The 16,465-nt window shown below is 56.9% G+C and overlaps 1 protein-coding gene across 1 annotated transcript in view; it reads right to left on the bottom strand.

Moving 5' to 3' along the window:
* Nucleotides 1-16,465, bottom strand: part of Kdm4b (lysine demethylase 4B) — a 64,925-nt gene that overhangs the window by 5,574 nt on the left and 42,886 nt on the right. Inside the window, exons 9-15 of the mRNA XM_051139930.1 lie at nucleotides 11,345-11,541; nucleotides 6,934-7,035; nucleotides 6,591-6,781; nucleotides 2,029-2,417; nucleotides 1,693-1,813; nucleotides 453-631; nucleotides 24-240 (exon numbers count right to left, since the gene is read on the bottom strand). Coding sequence (XP_050995887.1) covers nucleotides 24-240; nucleotides 453-631; nucleotides 1,693-1,813; nucleotides 2,029-2,417; nucleotides 6,591-6,781; nucleotides 6,934-7,035; nucleotides 11,345-11,541 — 1,396 coding nt within the window. The remainder of the gene's footprint in view (nucleotides 1-23; nucleotides 241-452; nucleotides 632-1,692; nucleotides 1,814-2,028; nucleotides 2,418-6,590; nucleotides 6,782-6,933; nucleotides 7,036-11,344; nucleotides 11,542-16,465) is intronic.

Genomic DNA, 16,465 nt, shown 5'->3' with positions numbered 1-16,465 from the left:
ATAGGGTGGCCACGGACACTCACTGGCATGGACCTGCAGGCAGCAGTGGGCACAGGAGATGAGTGGGCTGGTGCCATCCTCGCCAACGTATGAGTTGGCAGGCAGAGGCTCCGTGTTCTCCCCACTTGAAGTGAAGCACATCTCAGGGATCAGTGGCCGTGTCCTCTGGCCACTTTTGGAGGGCGGTTGAACAGCACTGTCCCCCGGAGTGGCCAGGACCTCCCGCTCTGTGTGTACTGACTGCAGAGACACAGTTGTAAGCATGAGACAGAGGGCCCCACACCCAGCTCGGGGTCACGGTAGGCCAGGCAGCAGCTTCCCCTACACCCATCCTCAGAGCCTGGGGTGTCCACACGACTCTCCCCTGGGGCTAGGGCTATACTGGGACTGAGCGGGGCAGGAGAGACAGCATCGGGCACCATGAATGTGGGGCGGCCAATCAGACAGCTCACCTGGCTGTAGGGGTAGAAGAGGGTACAGATGGCGCAATAAGGCTCAGTGAGGGCAGCGGCCGCATTGAACTTCCTCTCCGCTTGGAAGCCAGCTGCCTTGTTCTTCCACTGCAGTGACAGCAGGGACTTCAAAGCCTCAGGGTCACTCACGTCGTCCTCTCCTGAGAATGGGAAGGTTTCTGTGATGGATGGAGGGACTCAAGCTGGAGTTCAAGGCCCCGCAGCAGCGCGACCCACGCAGGGCTCCTGCTTGCACAGCACCAACCTTGGCTGGCAGTGGGTGGTCTGTGCTCCCGGCAGGGAGGGGGGCCTAAGGCCTATACACCAAACATACCACCCTCAGGCATGTCCTCCTGTCTTTGAAGCCAGGCCCAGTGCTGCCTACGTGTTCAGGAGCCTTAGCCACAGCCTGCTGAAGGCTGCCCCACCCATGCAGCAGCACAGCCACAGGCAAGAGGATGGAGTGAGTAGGGAGGTCAGTCAGCACGTGGAGGAAATTCTCATCACCTGACACCTTCCAGCCCCAGAAACTCCTCCAATGGAGCCTGGGGCACCTGCCTGGATCCAACCTGCTCAGCCTGAGGAAGCCTCAAATAACCCCAAGAGACCCAGAGGTACCAAGACTGTGTGGAGTCTGGATGCTGCCATCTACCAAGGATGCCTGGGGCATGGAACTAGGGGAGAAGGCACAGAGCCTTCTGGGAAGAAGCCAGCTAAGAGGCAAGAATCTGGGGCGTGGTACAGCACAAGCTCTGCCACCTGCGAGCCATACCCTCTGCACAGGTGCTGGGCACCAGGCCTCAGCCACCTGTCCCAGACCCCAGCTCCCCAATCTTCCCACTGAGATCCTTACTGCTGCTAAGGATCTGAATCCTGAATCCATTGCTCAGATGGAAAGGAAACTATCAGTGACACCAGGGGTCCAGGCCCTCAATGGCCACATGACATTTGAGGCACTGGGCCTTGCCAAGTGACTGAATGGGAGGCAGGGTGGGGTGGAGGAGGCCCTGCAGGCAATGAAGGACTGTGGGTCACGATACATGGACAGCGGGCCTCTGCAGATGTGAGAGGACATAAGAGGCTATGTTGAACCTCACAGCATGCAGACAGGGTACCATAGTGCAGAGAGGACCTGACTCCAAGGGACAGGATGAGTGGACACTGGCAACTGTGGAGAGGGGCTTGCCTGGGCCCTATGCAGGTGGCAAAGGAGCTGCATGGTGGCCGGGGGCCTCCTCACCTTCATCACTTGAGGCCTCCTGCTTGACCACAGACAGCGGGGATCTCGTGGGCGGCCGACCCAAGGGATGACGACGGCTCTTTTTGATCTCCACCTTCAGCTTAGAGAAGGGGGTTGGCGCCTGAAACACACAGCACTGTGAGTGCCCGGGCTTGTCACTCACAGCGCACACGCAAGTGCTCACACACACTCCTGTCCCCTACAGCACGCATGCACATGCTCATACACACACAGTAAGGGGGGGGGGGGGGACTCCAGTTGCTACCCTGGCAACCAGATACCACACAGCTGTGTGGGCAGAGCTACAAATGTACCCAATGGCCCTTAATCACACACCTGTGTGTCACCAGCCTGGGCCTGGCCTTCCTCTTCCGGCCCCAGCTCCATGGGTGCCAGCTGTGGGTGGGTAGCACGCTCTCTGTCCCCATCAGCGGTGTTGGTGCGGGGCAGCACATACAGCATTGGGATGATGGGCCGTGGCCGCACCTCTGCTTCCTCACCTGGCACCCCAGGAGGCATGACATTGAGGGGTGTTGGTGGAGGACCCCCCTCTGCAGCCATGGGGCCCGTGGCTTGCACTAGAGACTTGGGTCGGGGTGGCTGCCTCAGGACCTCCTCGGTGGGAAAGAGGGCTGGTGGGACAGGTGGCAAAGGGGGTAACACCGGGCTGGGAGTCTTCTTCTTGCTCCTGGCCTTGGTTGGCCGAGGCTTGCTTCTGCCATCCTCTGCGAAGAGAAAGTGCCATTGAGAACCAAGTGGAAACAGATGGAAGTGCTGGGGACTCAGTGTCACCAAAAGCTTGGCCCACAAATACCCAGTACTACTGCACTGCTGCACTTAGAGATTCCTTAACAGGTGTACAGCTCAGGTTGTGGAAAGAGGAGCTCATAATACTGACCCTCCGCCTCCAAAAAAAGAAAAAAGGGAGCTTTCTGGAATCAGGTCTAGGAGGGCGAGCCTGGGCTCTCAGGGCTCAACTGTGGAGAGCTGTGGGCTCCTGCCAGGCCAGCACAAATGTCGGGAGGAGCTTTTCATGAACCGACTTCCATGTGCTTCTATGGTTACTGCAAGCGCCATGTTAAGAGCTACCACAGAGGGACCCAGTGGCAAGTCCCTGGGGACTTCCCATCTGGCAGTCTCTGGGGGGAGTGTTGGGGACAGTTCCTGACAGGGAAGGAAAGGGGCCGATGGGACATTTCTTTGGTGATACCTTAGTTTGGTGCCATGATGGCTGTGCAGCACATTGGTGGGGAGAGAAGGACCAGGGCCTGGTCAGCCAGTGTGCTCTCAGGGAGCACCACTTAGCTCCCTACACTGGGGCCCCAGGGGTTAAGATGTTACTTCAGAGTGTCATGGGAAGCTGGGTGGTGGTGGCGCAGGCCTTTAATCCCAGCACTCAGGAGGCTGAGTGCAGGCGGATCGCTGTGAGTTCAAGGCCAGCCTGGTCTACAAAGTGAGCCCAGGATAGCCAAGACTACACAGAGAAACGCTGTCTCAAACAAACAAAAAAACCAGAGTGTCATGGGACCATACTGTGCTTTGAGTGGCCTGGGCTGGCCACCCAGGCCATAGGATTCAGTGAACTGGCTTGTGGGTAACAGCTTCACCCCAGGCCTAGAACCTAGCACCTGCCTCGCCCAGCCAGGCAGCTGAAGGGAGAGTGGGAAGGAAGCATCCTGTCCCTCCTCACACTAGAATCATGTGTCTGGAGCTGACACACCCACCAAAGGCAAGGGCTCACAACCCTGACAATAGGTCATACTCTGTCTCCAACATGAGGATGAAACCTCCACCCCCTTAGACACTCAGCTCCCCACCCTGCAATGGGGCATGGGTGTCCCCTGGACTTGACTCATCCTAAATACTGGGGAGCCGCTTTGGTCACCATGGACTAGGATGAAGCCCCACAGGATGTTTCCTAAGACTGGGGGAAAGGACCCAGAGTGCAGCCTCAGGAATCTGTACCTGTGATCATGGCAGCTGCTGTGCAGAGACTATGGTCCCTGATCCTGGACCACAGGACCCTGCTCTGGTTTTCATGTGACCAACAGCTGTGGATGCCTTGGCATCTCCAAGCTCCACATAGCCATGAGAGACCCTGGAGCCCTTAGCGGAAGAAGCCCAAGAGGGAGCACTGCCAAGCCACTGGCCCAACGCAGACCTACAGTGGCCACGTCAGCACAAACACTACAGTCCTCTACCTGCCTTGAGGAGAAAGGAGAGATAGACTGAAGGTCCCAATCTGGTCCCTCTGGAGTGTTGGGGTGGAGAGCCTAGTGGACAGGCCCTTCAGGGGTGACCAGGACCTATGGCCAGGTGCCTAAACACGCCTGTGTTTGTCAGCCTGTCTGGTTCAAGGTCACAGGCCATGGGGGGCCGAGGGGTGTGGTAGGCCAAACATCTACAGGTGTGGGCTCTGTCCCAGCTATTGAGGCTGAACATAGTGGGAGCAAACAGGTGCTCCTGGCTTGTCTGAGTCAGAGTTGGCCTATCGTGGTCCAGTTAAGAGCCACTCTGCCACATCATGGAACCAAGCTGTGCTGTTGGGGGAGTTCCCAAGCCATCACCTGTCACCACTCCCATAGATGCCTGGGATGCTGCCTTCTTACCACCCAGTCCCTAGTGTCCTCTCCTGATGGTGAGGCTGGCTCTCCTCTGTGACACACCGAGCCTCAGCCCTCAGAGCAGCAGAGGCCCCGTGGTGCCATGGCCACTCTGCCTATTTCCAGTCCTTCAGGTAAGTGTCTCAACTGTGCAGAGAAAGAGTGGAGGTGCGGCTGTGCAAACACATAAGGTGGAAAAGCAGACTCAAGAGGAACCATTAATTTAGGCCTTACTACATTCCTGATGGTCTGAGCCTCCAGTGTGCTTGTGCAGATGGGGTGTGTCAGGGAGACTACCTCTTGCCCTTCTAGAAGACCCTTAAGCCCCATCCCACTGTCCCACCATATAGCGTGGGTGCCTGAACACGAGCTGTCACCCCCACAGGCCTCCCTGTCCTGCCAGCAGCTGGGGACCCTGCCTCTGCATGGAGACCCGACAAGGGACGCATCATGACCCAGAATCCACATCTTGAGTAGCCACCAAAAGGCATTGGTGGTGCGATGCTGGGGTGGCTTCAGTGTCTTCACATGAAGGGCACAAAGCAGGTTTCCCCGGTAACAAGGCATGGGGCTGGCACTCCTCCCAGCCTTGGCACCCACCACTCCCGGATCTTACACACTGGCCAAACGTCTACCTCAGCCTGTGGACCTTTAATCCCCCCGCCTGGGAGATGTGGCCCAGCGGCCCACGCATGTGCCACAACTTCACAGCTGACTAGACGAATGTGATTGTGCCACACATGGTCACTGCAGGTGCTTGTGATGCATAGTGGCTGGGGGCCACCTGGGAAGCTGGTGGCACCTTCCTTCCTCACACCCACCAGAAGGGACATCCTAGGTACCATGAGAGTTCCTTTCTAGCAGGGGACACACCACACCTGCGGATGTGTCATCATCCTTGGTGGTCCCAAGTCTACTGGAATGCCCTAGTAGGCTCCAGGCGAGGTTCCTGTTCACAGCAGAGGCAGCCAACCCCAGCAGCGGGTAGCAACCTCTAAAGCTGGAGGACACGTGTGTGGCAGGCTGAGCTATGTGGCCTGCATGATTCTTGTGGGCATCTCACTGACTGCTGGGGTGTCAGGAACCCTGTCACCCCCATCTGCTCCTGTCACCCTCTGCCTGGTAACTCTACTTTCTGCTCTCTGAGGTGAGAGGCCCCATATGCTGTCAGACCTACTCATCCAGGTGTTTCTCAGGAAAAAGCTGCCTACCACGAGGACCCTGCTTCCACTCTATGCTAGGAGTTCAAGGTCAAGGGAATCTTTAAGGCAGCGAAGACAACGGAGGCCTCAAATGATGGCCATGTCACCTCCACAGCAGAAAGAACACTAACTAGATAGAGCCAAGGACTCTGAGGTCACCATGGGATCCTCAGAAACGGAAAGACTGGGTGATGCTGTGCTGCAGGGTGAGCCAAGGGGACCACCCTCCACCCTTACCCCACACTCAGGAATGAGGAGGGGTTTGCACCTGACAGCAGATCCACAGGAATAAACATACATCAAGGCAGTGAGCCCACAACCACTCACATGGCTACGGGGACTCATATGTCAGTACTGGAGACTAGAGAAGGGAGCCCAGGATAGACTCTTAGCACGTCACCTGCTTTCTATGGCTTCTCTGTCTGTGTGTGTTTGTGTCTGTTAGCATCACTCTAGCTCCTGAGGATACCCATGTGACCATGATGACCCACATGACAATTCAGGGATGTCACAGTACCCCATGCCCACAGCCTCCTGGCATCTCATCTGCTGCTGTAGCTAGCTAGTGTCATCCGTCTGCATGCATAAGCCCAGGGCCTTGTGCACACCAGCAGGCACCTCACCACCTTGCTTCAGCCCTATTCAGGCATCCAGCTTGGAGCTCTCTGGATCTGTGGTCATCATTTTATTCTTGGCTGATGTCACACTAACTTGCTATGTAGCTGGATCTGGCTGGGTGGGTAGGAACTGCTGCCCACCAGTGGTCTGCCACATGGGTCACTGTCTGTGGTCACTGTTTGGGCTTTCTGGGATGGAAGACTCTGTGTCATGGCATGCGGGGGACAGGTGTCTGTAACTACTCCCAGAAGCCAGTGAGACCTGAGATGCTGTGGCGATGCAGGCTAGTTCCTGGCCTCTCATCCCTGCCTAGCACCCCAGAAAGGCCAGGGCCCTGCCTGGACACACGGCTGCAATTGAAAGGAAGCCAGTGGCAGACAGTGTCAAAAGGAAGGGCTGGGACCCTTGTTGCCTCATGGTACACCCTGGCAGCAGGAGTAAGACCAAAGGGACCCAAATCCCATACAGCACTGACCTTCCATGCCCTCGGCCTCATGGCTCTGTGAGGGCAGTAGCTCCTCCTCATCCTCTTCGTCCTCAGGTGTGGCCTCTTCACGGGAACAGCCCTTGGCCTCCTCCAGACCAGCCACCCCAGCTGCGGCCTCCCCAGGACACCTGGAATCTTCAGGCTTTGATTTCTTGGGCTGGCTGCGTCTCCGGTGCGACCTGGAGGAGGGCACTAGTCAGGCAGGAGGGGAAAGGGAAGAGACCGAGGTGGTCCAGGGTGGGCAGGGCGAGGAGCAGGGTTGGGGTGAAGCCAGTGATGGTGGCACGGGATGGGCAGGATGCTGCGGGTGGATGCAAGGGAGATCACTTACGCCGGCCCTGGCCTCCTGGTTGGCTCCCGCCTCCTCTCTAGACTCGGCCTCCTCTCCTCCTCAGCCTTTCTCCAGGGTCTGTTCTCCTTCACACTAATTTGTCTAGAATGTAAATTTTAGGGTTTTCCTCTGGCTCCAGGGCCCTCTCTTAAGCCCTCCACATGGGGCTCTCAGGCCCCGCACCCAGCCTGAGCACAGGAAAATGCCACCCTCCTGATGATAGCAGGAATGGTCCCTGACACAAACAACCCAGCCCTGACGCAGGAGGCGACAGGGTGAGCAAGTACAACAGGAGCAGAGGCAGGACCTCCCCCACTAGCACTTAGACTGCTTAGACTGACAAGAGAGGGAGAATGACTTCCTACAGCTGTGTCCCTGGTGTCCCCAGCCCAGTAGCCCTCACCCATCACAGTCCCTCAGTGGCCCAGCAGAGCTGGGAACCCTCTGCAGTCCCTGGCCCTGCGTGGTGGCCTCTGGTTCTGACCATGGCTTGCCCTCCTCTCTCTCACTCCTGTGGCTGAAACACCCCGGACTAGGACAGGATCCCTCAATGAATATGTGAGCCCCAAGAGATGACCAGCAGGCAAGCAGGTGGCATTCCAAGGGGGATACAGGCAGAGGCAGGGTGTGCATACACAGTGGCTGCAGGGCTGGACAGGCAGGAGGAACAGGCAGGAGGGACAGGCAGGAGGGAGGGGATTAGAGACATGGGGCCTCGATCAGGGACCTCCAAGCCAATCTGATCGGGATAGGCAACCCCAGCAACAGGAAACTGGGAAACACCAGGTCAGGAAAAGAGTGGGGGAGGTGCAGACCCCCAACTGTTGCCCCAGGGTCTAGGGTTGCTCCTGGTGGCTCCCAGCTCCAGATAGCACTCACAGCCTACCACCAACTCACCTGAATGCAGCTTCCTGAGTGGCCCTGACTCAGGCACTGTACTGACCCCACTGTGAGCTGGTTCTGGAGGCCGCAGCGGCTGGGACAACCTAGGCTGCACACAACACTGTACAGCTGAGCACCCAGCCTGCCTGGTTCCCACAGCCACAGCGCTCAAGGGTACAGGAAACGGGACCGTAGACCATCTGTGCCCCATACCAGAAATTAAGGAACTCAGGACTCAAATGCATGTGCTGTGCCCATCCAGAGCAAGAAGGGCCACTGTATGCCAAAGAACAGCCATACTGAATTATGAAAACAAGCTGGGACCCAACCCTGTCAAAGCTGTCGCACCCCATACTGACACCCCTTCCAGAGGCAGAGCCGACCTGTATCCTGTCTCCCTCTTGAGGCCTGACACACACAGATACGGGTGGCCACCTTGCTGCAGCAGCTTCTCTTCAGGCCGCCACAGCATCCTGCACTGTGTGACCCAGAGCCGGGGCAGGGCTCCCGGTGCCTGCAGGCGGCTTCAGACCCTCTTCTAATGGATGATTGATGCTTCTTGGCACCTCCAAATGCTCTAGCCCCACTCTGAACCCTAAGCTGCTCTGTGTCACCAGCTCCACAGTGATGACCACTGCCTCTAGCACGGCGAGACTTCCTTCAGCTTCAGGGCCTACACTTGTGCTGGGCTGCTGTGCACCCGGCAGTAGCTTTCTCAGAGAGGAAGTGCACTCTGAGGAGCTCAGCTCTGTCTTTCCTGCCTCTTCAGTCCAGCAGGTGGTTGGCCTGGGGGATCCTGGGAGGGGAACACAGACCACAAGGGCTTGCTCCTCTCGGGAAGTTCTGGGGACTGCCTGCTGAACCCAGGCGGGGGACCCATGGCCATGTACCACTCCTCAGGCCATCAGCACCATGCTGTACACTGCTGTAAGTGTTTTTGCTTAAAACTTGTGCAAGGCTAGACCCCTCTGCCTTTCCTTGACTTCTAGCACTTTCTCTCTGCTGCTCCCTGGGGGCTCACATTTCTCTGCAGTGGTGCTGGCTTTTCCTGTCCCTGCTCTTCTGCCACATGTTCTGGTGACTTTGGAATGGCCTTGAAGACTGTCTCAGCCCCACCCTGGCCTCTGGCTTCTTTGTGAGCTGGCATGAAGGATGCACTGGGAGGTGGTAAGGGGCTTGGCATAAGGGTATAGAAGGCAGAGAGAGGCTCCACAGAGACCATATTTAGGATCAGAACCACTGGTGGATCCTGTATGTGGCACTCAGGGCTCAGGAAGGTGAGGCTAAGATTCCTCCAACCCAGGGCTCCACCCTGGCCTATGTAAGCCATCCAAGGCCCCAGAGCTCCCAAAAGTCCTGGCCGAGTCCAGCTTGGTCTGGCAGGCCTCTTGCTGTCTTCTCAAGGACTCTGAGCCACACAGCTGCTCCTGCACAGTCCTGCTCTCGTGCACACCCCAGTGGGATTAGCAGATGGCTGAACTGGGCACCATTTTGTCAACTTTTGGAAATCAAGTGTTGGCATTTACACAACACAAATCTGGGAGAAAGCTGGTGCTCTGGTACTTCAGTGACAGGTGAGGAGGAAGCTCACAGCCTTCACTGAGGCATGACACATCAAGTGAGAGATGACAGCTGCAGGTACAGGGTGACCTGTGTCCACAAAAGAGCTATAGGCTGCCTGAAGGCTCTGGCTTCCCTCATCGGGCTCCATTCCTGCCACTAAGTGGCAGCATGTAAAATATCACCCGGGGAAATTGAGGCACATTGTGGGATTAGGAGACATTTCTGAGGCCCTGGCTATGAGTGGTCCTAGAGCCATCAGATACTTGAGGTCACAGGCTGACTCTGGTGATGAGGTCAGGAGGCTGGGGTGTCACACTGGAGCATTGAGTCAGCCCACCTGTTAAGCCGCTGCAAGAAACAGGAGCCTGGGAATGGGGACAGGGTGGCACAGGATAGCCTGTGCTTAGGCCTGTGCTGAGAAGCAGTTAGCTTTGAGAGAGCCCTGTACAAACATCAGGAGCAGAGAAGAGGGGCCTTCATGGGGTGAGGAGGCTGAGATGCCACCGCTGGTCTAGACAGCAACACCCTACAAGGGGCCAATGGAAAATGTCTGATGTCTAGGGTTGTGACTGAAATGTTGCACAGAGGGCAGAGGCCAGGGGTACTCTCAGCACCTGTAGAAAACAATGCTCCAGTACCCCAGGCTCTGGTGTGTTGGGGAGATAGGTGCCTGACTCCACCTCTGAACCCCTACTGTGCTTCAGTTTCCCCAAGGGAGCCAAGCAGGGTCATGAGCACAGCTGGGAGAATCTGGGCACACGATCAGTAAAGTCGCAGCACCGTGTGCTGTGGACAAGCGGAAGCATGACAAGTGCTTCCCACAGAGAAACAAACAGCTCTGCTCTCGTACATTTTAGCAGCTTTAACAAGAATTATGTCCTTAGAGGTGGGCTTTACCTGCTACTCAGACACTGTGGCATTGGCACAGCTTTCAGAGAGCAGGGGTGGGACACTGCCTGGGAGGGAAGCCTGGGAGAGGCTGGCTGCAGCTATGAGGGTGGGAGGTCCCATATCTGGATGGCCCTGGTGTCACTGTGGTCCTAGAATGTGGTGTTTGTTTGCTGGTCATCCGCTCAGCTGGCCCACAAGCCCCAACCCTGAAAACCATCCATCAGAACCCACCCAGCACAAAGCCTCCAGGTACACTCAGACCCCATAAGATGCTTGCCATGGGCCCTGCAAGGAAGGAAAGAAAGACATTGCAGAATGACCTAGAACCACAGACTGCCCAAGAGAGGAGGACATGGAGCAAAACTGGTGGTAAGACTCCAGGACACACGCAGCAGGGTTGAAGAGGACGTGGTGAGGAGGGAAGGCTTTAGACCACAGGTGACTGACACAGAAACAGCTCCCAGGGCCTGTCTGAGGGGACCCATGGCCAGGGCAGGGCACAGCCAATAGTGACCCCTGGGCCAGACTCCTGAGCTCTCCAGGAATGGAAGACTGCAGGCTACCCACAGCACAGCCAATGAAGGCTGCAGGCTACAGATGGTTCCAGAAGATGTCACAGATTCTGCAAGATTTGGAAATCGTCAGGATCTTAACTGCAGTGTCTGCAGGCCAAGGGAGCAGGCGCATCCCTATGCAAGTCTTGTCAACAGTGGTGGTTCCTTAGTGGTCACCTCCCCATCCCTATTACCCGCTAGAGGCCAGCACCAAGGCTGCACCAGCCCTGTCCATGTCCCTAGTCAGAGGTAGCCACACTACTGTAAGGAGCAGGTCAGTAGGGTCCAGGCATCCTTAGAAGCATGGGCTTTGGCCCCATGAATGCTTGCAGGGGACCTGGCAGCTCTCAGAGGCATAAAGGTACCAGGATTATGTCACCAAGGGAACTAGTGGCAAGCATTCGGATGCCCAGGCATAGGGCCTGGGGCTCTGCCCGCACTGCTCAGATAACCCCTGCTATAGAAGCAGAAGCAAAACAATGAGTGGAGGAAGGGGAGGGCACTGGGGTGCAGCCACTCACCTGCGCAGTAGCTTGGCCTTGAGTGAGGCACGAGAGGCACTCCAGGAGCTGAGCTCAGGGCTACTCAGGGCCGTGGGCCGTGTGTGGTCCAGCACAGTGAGGTCTCGGCCCTGCTTCCACTGCTCATAGCGTTCAGGCTGCAGAATGCGTACAAACACGTCCATGGAGATCTTGACCATGTCCTTGCGACATGTACACTGTGGGGACACACAGGGGCACTGACTGAGTCTCATTCACGCCAGGCATCTGGCTCCCAGGCTGCAGACACCACTTTGTATGAGGATGGAACTGCTAGCGCAGCATGCTCCCTGCCCTCACCACGGCAGGCCAGGCTGAGAGACCTCTTTCCATGGCAGAGACTCCCAGAGGGAATGCCTGTCTGTGAGTGGATGCCCAGCCTTGCCCAGCAAGAAGCAGAGAAGAAACATAGACACAGCATCATTTCCAGAGGGCAACATAGATCTTACAGGTAAACCACCTATAGGACCAGGCAGTCTCATTGCCATCCAAAGGGGCCTAGAAGATCCAAGACCGGGTCTGGCAAATCCAGACAGGTTAGGGAGCAGCCAGGGCCTTGTGCTCACTACCCAGCCTGAACACTCCCAAGCTAGGCTCCATCCCAGCTTTGTGGATACAAGCCTCTCAAGCACCATGGCAACCCTGTTACAGGACGAGCTGGGCTGGAGTAGAGCACTGACAGGGTAGCTGACACACTCTTGGGTCTCTTCTCCTGAGGGGACTACAGGCTGTGATACTGCAGACAGGGTAGCAAGTGGCCTCCTAAGCCCACTGTGAGCTCTCTGCCCCAATTCCACAGCAGCTATGGCTGCATTTGGGGTGTCCTTAACAGAGAGGAAGGAAATAGACATGTGTGTGATGAGTGTCCCTCCAGTGTCCCCAACCTGCTGAAGAATCCCTTCTTTGGGGGTGAGGTGAGGCACTAAGGACCTGACTGGGCCCAGCATGCTGAGCGAGAGGGAATATTTATGGCTGAGCAATTCCCAGCAAACTCAACTTGCTTAATGGGAATGTGCAGGATAGCGGCTGAGAAGGGACTTGGCCAGTCAGCGGTGGCCGCAGATGGTGCCCAGGTTGCGCGTTCCTGGGCCTGGCCTCCCTGAGCCCCCATCAACTGCAGATTAAGGGATCTGTGCCAAGCAGCTCAGCCATCGCTTTGCCGTCAGTAATTAGCAAAAGCACCTGAGTGCTCCCACAGGGCCCACAGATACCGTAGCAGCCAGCACTGGCTCCATGGCCAGTACCAGCAGCCAGAATAGAGCTGCCAGCTCAGGCTGGCCTTGCGATGACAGCGGCCTTCACACACTCCACGTGGGCCCAAAAGCAAATGTTGTGAGGAGTCGAGGAGCTGGGTCTGGGAGCGGCAGCCTGGTGGATCTAAGACATGGTCACCTGGAGAAGGGTGGTGAGGTGGCCTGACAGCTCAGCCACAGGGAGTGCCTGCTCCATCTTCCAGGGAAGCACCCACCAGGGTTCTGCATCTGGCTACAGCAGGCTAGTACCATCAGCACAAGAGATGGTGCACAGTTCTCTACAGCTAAGTCCTCTCTCCTGATGGACAGAGGTCCACCTGTGCAGAGGGTCTGACTGGAGCCTGCTCAGAGCTGGACATCATCACCTTGAGCCACAAAGAAGGAAAGCAGTGGGGCCACTGAGCCCAATCCACTCTAGAGAAGGTGGAGGCTTGGACTCCATCACCTCCTGGGGGCAAAAGTGGCCTTAGGGCTCCCTTCTTGGTGGGCAGCTATCACCTGGGCATCCTACTGCCACCTGGGATTCTCGGGTAACTACAGCCCTTTCTGGTAAAGCCCAGACTATGATGAGGGTGGGTGTTATCCACGTTGGAAATTAGCAAGCTCTCCGAAGATACCTAACAGCGAGAGCGGGTCCTCCCGAGGCCTGAGTGGCACCGCTCTCCAGAGCTGCTGGCACTGGCTCACTTATGAGCAGGCAGGAATGAGGGTATCCTGGGACAAATGACTAACAACATGATGGAACACACACACACCGTACACTCCCATCAGGGCTGCCAGGAAGGCCTGCATCCACCACCTGTGAGGTCCTTGCACCTTGTGCCTGTACTCCTGTGGCTGGGCAGCCAGAGCTCTGATACCGAGTTCCAAGGGTGGCACCGCACTGCCAGCCTGAAAACAGCAGCTGCATCCCAGGAACCCTTGCTCAGTGCAGTTTGCTGAGAATCTTCCAGAACCGGAGGCACAGGCACCTCACCTGTAGCAGCCTCTTCACTTTCACCATCCCTTGGTGCCACCCTACCAACAGGACAGTCACACCAGGCCCACATAGCATCAGGCAGGCACCTCACACATACCACACACAACAGTACAAGCTTGTAGTTAAGCATCTGTGATGGTGGTCATGGAAACCCCAGCTGCAGTGCTCCACGCCTGAGGGTAAGGAAGCAGATAGATCACCCTATTACTTGGCTGGGCCAGGGGCTTTCTGCTCTGAGGGCTCCCTGAGGAGGGCTGAGGCATGGAAGGCCAGGGGCCTTCCTCAGCCACTGACCTGGACTTGGCTACCTGCTGAGTCTGCCTCAGAATGGGGTTTAGGGACGATGGGAGGGAAGGCTCCCCTTGTGCCCCTCCCCTGAGGTTGCACTGGAGTCCTGAGCAGGGGTCCTGTCATGGACCTGGAGAAATGGTCTAGGCTGAGAGGTTCGGCTGACACAGCTGTCACTCACTCGTGACAAGCTGGGGAGTTATGAGAGGGCACAGGTTACGATCAGTGCACTCCAGCCTGTCACTGTCTGGGGTGATCAACGTATCAAACAGCCTTCTCAGGGCTGCTGCTGGGGCCCAGGGAGAGCAAGTGAGAGGCAAGGTACTGCTGTCCATGGCCGTACTTCACGCTGGCAGCTGGGACGGCTGAGGTCTCCCCAAAGCGAAGTGCAGGGACTTCCAGTGCAAGGCACAGAACGCACCTGCTTAGGATGTGACATGGGTGTAAGCAATGAAGAGCAGAGCCCCAGGTTGTGACCAGGGGCCTGCCTGATTCCCTCAGGATGCCTATAACAGCACAGGTCAAGGGGCAGCGACACTGTCCAGAAGGGTAGTAACCAAGGGCCCTCCCTGCATGCTGCCTGCTGGAGTCTAGGCCAAGGAAGCACGGGAGGAAGCAAGAATGACCAGCTCTACTCCACATCTCTCTCCAGGAGCCCCCAAAGCTGACTGCAGACCCACTGTCCTCTAAGCGCTAACGTAGTGGTGCCTCATGGCAGCCCTAGGGAAGGGGTCTACACTGACATTTGCAGGTGGAAGCACAGAGCATAGCAGTGCTTTCTGGGGTGCAAGGGAGGCTAGTCTGCTGCTCCCAGTGCCTGGGATCCCTGCTTCTACTTCCTGTCCTTTGCCATCATCACCTGGAAGTAGCCAGATGGAAGTGACGCTGTATCCCCAGCTCCCCACACTGCTCTTCTCAGCTCCACTCCGTAACTGTCCAATGGGAAGTGACCACAGCCAGACAAAACCAGGGGCTTTTGTGAAGTACAGAACACATCTGAGCACTGAGCCGTGGCCTGCAGGGTGTGCTATCCTGCCCACCCCACACGGTGGCCCCTCAGGGACTGTAAGCCATAGTGGCCAAGCCTGGTGCCCAAGAGGCTCGCAGCTGCCCCTTGGCGGGCAATCCTGTCCGGCTCAGCAGAACTCCCAGGCAGAGAAGAACTGGGATCTGCAGCGTACACAATGAGCACAGACCGACCCGGGTCCTGGAGGTGCAGGGTGGCTCTGCAGATGCAGAGGAGTGAAAGGCCTGCCACACGGTTCCCATGAGGTGAGCACAAGCAGACCTGGAGCCGAGCTGGACCAGCCTCCAACTCTGCACACAGCCTCTGGGGAGACCTGCAGCTCCCACTGCCCAGCCCCACACTCTTCATCTTACTTTATGAAAAATGGCATCCTGCATCCTGCATCCTGCTGCAATCACACGGCCACTTCATAGCCTAAGATGCCTGGTACCTCCTCAGCACTGTGCGATGGTCCAGAGCTTAGTGTGCCTGCACATGGCACAGACAGCTTCAATGTACTGCTGCATGAGACCCCACAGTGGCACCTGGCCTACTCCTGCTCTACTCATTTTATACCATCTGTGTCACTATCCACACCCCTTCAAAGATCCTGATGGAGACCCCTTGTCTACCTCACAGGTCACTTGGGCCACTGATTATCAGGAGCCTATCTAGGTCCGTGTGGTCAGTGAGATCATCAGACACACAAAAGAGATGTATCTTCCCAGACTCCCCAAGTCATGGAAGTGCTTGTCCAATGATGCAAAACACGTGGCCAGCAAACACAGGGCACCATCAGCAGCTTCAGGGCTCTGCACATCCCTTGTGTGGCTAGACCACGGCTCTGGGCCTAGTTGAGCCTTGGCCCCAGGACCATCCCCATGGATGGACTGTGTCTATGTGCCAGGCATCTCCAGCAACTGAGGACTTCTGAAGGTGTTTCGCTGTAGTGGGGTGCATGCATGCTTATTCCAGCCCTACTGAGGGCTTACATGCCCTCAGCTTCCTGGCTCCTTCAGGGCCAAGTCAGGCACTGAGGTTCTGGCACACCCCTGCCCCCAAGGCTTCCACATCCTCACACTCTGAATCTGTTCCCACTGCCTCACTCAAAGATGGGCTGGGTGTGCGGCAGTGAGGCCACCTGGACTCCCAGGATCCTCTGTGGGCTCTGAGCTCTGGCTGTAGGCTGTGTTCTTTTGAGATGCTGGGTTACAGCAGAACCTGCTCATGTACAGCAGTGAGCTAGGGAGGCAGCGGCTGGAGAGGAGATGATTAAAACGCAGCTCAATAAAACCACCAACCCGAATAGCATGTTACTGCTGGGACCTTCTTGCTCTCACCAGTGTAGTGGTGACAACGCTCAGTCACGGCACAGGAACCAGGGCGGAACACAGAGCCTGATGCTGGGGTGGCCGGTACCAACTGCGGGTGGCGCATAGCATCCCTAAAAAGCACCAGTCCTGAGGGGGACAGCAAAATTGTCCCCAGCTGACCACCATGGTCACGTGTGGCTGGACATGTTCAGATGTGATCGTCCCTCCCCTCCCACCCAGGTCTGTACCGTATTTCCTCTACAC

This window comes from Acomys russatus, chromosome 31 (genome assembly GCF_903995435.1).
Source record: "Acomys russatus chromosome 31, mAcoRus1.1, whole genome shotgun sequence".
In the NCBI taxonomy this organism is placed as follows: domain Eukaryota; kingdom Metazoa; phylum Chordata; class Mammalia; order Rodentia; family Muridae; genus Acomys; species Acomys russatus.
Note: the sequence above shows the minus strand (reverse complement) of the source record. Positions and strands in the feature narration are given on the sequence as shown.